Source organism: Bos grunniens, chromosome 15 (assembly GCF_055505025.1).
Source record: "Bos grunniens cultivar Pamir isolate PY7600 chromosome 15, Bosgru_T2T1.0, whole genome shotgun sequence".
Classification (NCBI taxonomy): domain Eukaryota; kingdom Metazoa; phylum Chordata; class Mammalia; order Artiodactyla; family Bovidae; genus Bos; species Bos grunniens.
In genome coordinates this window covers 1,336,600-1,340,808 of record NC_141179.1, presented here as the reverse complement: position 1 = coordinate 1,340,808, position 4,209 = coordinate 1,336,600, and the positions used below count along the sequence as shown (strand labels likewise).

General features: G+C 39.9%; 1 protein-coding gene and 1 pseudogene across 1 annotated transcript; both read left to right on the top strand.

Annotated features, from left to right (window-relative positions):
- The first annotated feature begins 377 nt into the window (after positions 1–377).
- On the top strand, positions 378–1,352 carry LOC147357234 (olfactory receptor 4C46-like). The gene has a single exon (XM_086341950.1). It carries the CDS (start codon positions 423–425, stop codon positions 1,350–1,352), a length of 930 nt encoding a protein of 309 aa, XP_086198076.1. The 5' UTR covers positions 378–422.
- A 634-nt stretch (positions 1,353–1,986) lies between these two features.
- Positions 1,987–3,911, top strand: LOC147357233 (olfactory receptor 4C46-like; annotated as a pseudogene).
- Positions 3,912–4,209: the final 298 nt, after the last annotated feature.

Here is a 4,209-nt window from a genome sequence, read left to right as displayed (position 1 = left end):
AATTACTTGTGCTGTCTTCCCATTTCCTAACAGTAAAAGTGAAATTCCTTAGCTTTGAATTCACAGACTTTGCATGCGTTTTCTATCCTTCTTTTCAGTCTTCGTTGCCACTGTACATGAAATCTACTGAATCACATTAGGTTGTGAGCTATCTCACATGGTTAAGGGCCTAGAGATCATCTCCTGCTTCTGTCTGCATAGGGGTTTGCATGTCTATATATTAAAAATCACCTTCACCCAGGAGAGAATTTGAACAATCTTCAAAAGATCAGAAATTTTTTTCTATCTTAAAAATATTATTAAAATTCAGAACTCAATAGAATCTAAGTATTTATTATTTCTTACATTGACACTTAATTTAAGGTTGAGCTAATAAATTGCGACTTTTTTCAGGTAACATAATTAATAATAATATAAGATACATGGATAATGCAAACAACGTGACGGAGTTTATTCTACTGGGACTCTCACAGAATCCAAAGATGCAGAAAATCATATTTGTTGTCTTTTTGGTTGTCTACATCGTCTCTATGGTAGGAAATGTGTTCACAATGGTCACCATCATCACCAGCCCATTATTGGGGTACCCCATGTACTATTTCTTGGCCCATCTCTCATTCATTGATGCCTGCTATTCCTGTGTCAGTACCCCTAAAGTGATAATAGATTCCTTCTATGAAAAGAAAACCAGCCCTTTCAACGAATGCATGACCCAAGTCTTTGGGGAACATATATTTGGAGGTGCTGATGTCATCCTGCTCACTGTGATGGCCTATGACCGCTATGTGGCCATCTGTAAGCCCTTGCACTATACGACCATCATGAATCGGCGTCTGTGTGGGCTGCTAGTGGGAGTGGCATGGGTGGGGGGCATTATTCATTCAACCATACAGCTCCTCTTCATCATCAGTTTACCCTTCTGTGGCCCTAACGTCATAGACCACTTTATGTGTGATTTGAACCCTTTGCTCTATCTTGCCTGCACTGACACTCACATTCTAGGATTCTTTGTTCCTGCCAACACTGGTTTAATCTGTCTTTCAAACTTTCTCCTCTTGATCGGCTCCTATGTGATCATTCTGCGCTCCCTAAGGGCCCATAGCTTACAGGCTAGACGTAAGGCCCTCTCCACCTGTGTCTCCCACATCACAGCAGTTATCCTGTTCCTTGTGCCCTGCTTATTTGTGTACCTGAGACCAACAGTTACTTTACCTGTTGATAAAGCAGTTTCTGTATTCTACACTATGATAACTCCCATGTTAAATCCTTTAATCTATACTTTGAGAAATGACCAGATAAAAAGTGCCATTAGGAAACTGTGCAGTAGGAAAGTGATTTCAGGTGATGCATAAAATGTGCCTGGAACCCAGCATTCATTCAACTTAAATAAAATCCAAAGGACATTACTGCTGACCTCAGCCAAGAATACCTATGAGATAAAAATAAAACTGCAAATGATTGATTCTACAAGGAGAGGAGAATAAATGGAGGCAAGGAAAGAGAGGAAAAATATAGCCTTGGGCTACTGTTTGCATATTTGAAAAGCTCTTCCAAAGTAGAGTCTAGTTTTACTGGCTCCATCATTGTATAAGGATTCATAATCTTTCATCATAATAAAAGAAAGTAAAATAAATATTAAGATTCAGTGATACTCAGCAGTAAGCTTTTTAACAATATGGAAAGGTAGGCACTACTATCATCCCCATTTTGCATGTTGGAAAACAAGCAGTAAAGTGTTTTTTCCCAAACAGTAACATTGAAGAACCAGTAACTAGAAAGTAACTGACCTCTCTAACCATGTTATTAATGGTTGTGATATATATAGCCAGGAGATGATGATAGAAGTGTAGCAAAATTATAACAGTTACTATTTATTAATACAGGGATTGTTCTGAACTATTTGTGTATCTTTCTGTCCATATACATACAAATGTACATACATATATGTATATATTTATACTAAGCAACTGAACTGAACTGAATTGAACTGACATCATTCTGCTTACCGTGATGGCATATGACCACTATGTGGCCATTTGTAAGCCCTTGCATTATACTACTATCATGAACTGGCAGGTTTGTGGCCTTTTAGTAGGAGTGTCATGGGTGGGAAGATTTCTTCATGCAACCATACAGATTATTTTCAACAAATTACCCTTCTGTGGCCCTAATGTCATACATCACTTTATGTGTGATCTGAACCCTTTGCTTGATCTTGCCTGCACTGATACCAACACTCTGGGCTCTTTGTTGCTGCCAACCGTGGGTTTATCTGTCTGGTAAACTTTCTCCTCTTGATTGGTTCATATGCAGTCATTCTGCACTCTTTAAATGCCAGGAGCTACCATGGGAGATCCCACCCATGACAAGGTCATGTGGAAGAGATCTGACGAGCAAGGTGGATCAGAACTCGAGGGACTCCCTGGATCTGCTCGAGCATCTACCCGAAAACCAGAATCTGTCGTCTTACTATTTTGTGCCTTTCACCAACTCTTCTGACATTAACAGGGAGCAATCCCCGACCAGTTGACTCTGGAAAAAGTCAACTTAGGGCTTTAGTTAATAAGTCTCTTGGGCATGATAGGTGTGTTTCAATTCAAACACCTCTGATGATTTTCTAGCTTGCCTGACAGGTTTATCCAGACTCTTGCAGCTATGCATGTGATTGTTCACAGCCTCCCAACCTTGAGAGACATGGGAAGCCTAAAACATTCTAAAAATGTAGAGCCTTTCAAAGAGTTAAAAACTATTAGAGTAGTGCTGTTGTAAGATTTCATTGTTGAGCCGATGCTTGCTGCTAAGTTCCCATATCCCTCATCCATTGTGCACCTGGGAGTGCATTAGTTAATATAGTTGGAATGTAAGAAAAACAAGGAGTAGCCTTGAAATTAACCATATCAGACCTTTGAGCTAATTGGTCCTTTCTATGTTGTAACTCACTGCACCTTTGCTCTGTGAGAATGTAACTCTGTTTAGCACTTTCCAAGGCTGACATAGATTAGAAATATAAAGAAAAAACACTTCAAGGGAAAATAAGTTTTCTGGTTGAGCAGCCTTTATGAAAAAAGGGTCATAAAATATCCACAGGCCTCCAAGGCCAGAAGATAATGTACACAACATTGTTTATGGGAAAGGTATGCAGAAAAAATCCTGGTTTCAATAAAGACAAAACAGATGTAATGTTTGGGCTGACTCTGTATGACTTTACATCTTTCATTTCCCTCTATGTACAAGCCAAGGTATAAAAGTTCCTTTTGAAAGTAAAGTTATGGGCTTCGCTCACCGAAGCTTGGTCTCCCCGTGTCATTCTTTTTTCCTTTTCTCTCCTTTTCTCTCTCTGTTCTTCTTTCAGGATGACTCCTTGGGGCACAGGGGCTCTCTGAGTTCACTTTTTTGCCTGGGCTTCTAAGACCCGATTGGGAAGGCGCCCTGTGTCTTCACCGGGGAGGGGGCGTCCTGCGTCCTCACCCCACCGAGAGGGCGCCTGAGGCCTCTGTGAACAGAGCAAGTTCTGTGCCAGGAGCTTTATTGGCTTTCTGTGTAAACCAAGGAAGATCAAGCCTCTGTTCTCTCCGCTTTGCTATCCTTTCGCCTATGCCATCATCCTGAGGGTATCCCTGGATCCTGCTGGGGCTGGACCCTGGCACTTAAAAACCCAGAGTTTGGAAGCTCAGCAAAAAGCTTTCTCAACCTGTGTCTCCCATATCGCAGCCGTTGTATTTTTCTTTTTACTCTGCATATTTGAGTACCTGAGACCAGCAACTGGTTTACCCATTGATAAAGCAGTTGCTATATTCTACACTATGATAATGCCCATGTTAAATCCCTTAATCTATACCTTGAGAAATGACCAGATGGAAAATGCCATTAGAAAATTGTGTAGTAGGAAAGTGATTTCAGGTGATCAATAAGATGTGTGAGAAACCCAACATTCATTCAACTGATGCAAGGATCAAAAGGATATTTTTTGTAACTTAGGCTAAGAATACCTGTGAGACTATACCAGTTACCATTTATTGAGACAGGTATTGTGAGTGACTATATATCCATCTTTCTGTCTATATACATATATATGATATTTTTATATAAATTGGCATATATACATTAGTTATATATACAATAGTATAGACAGATAGATAGATAGATAGGCACACACCTTTTTTATTATGCATGGTAGCAGTTTAGTCACTAAGTCATGTCCGACTCTTG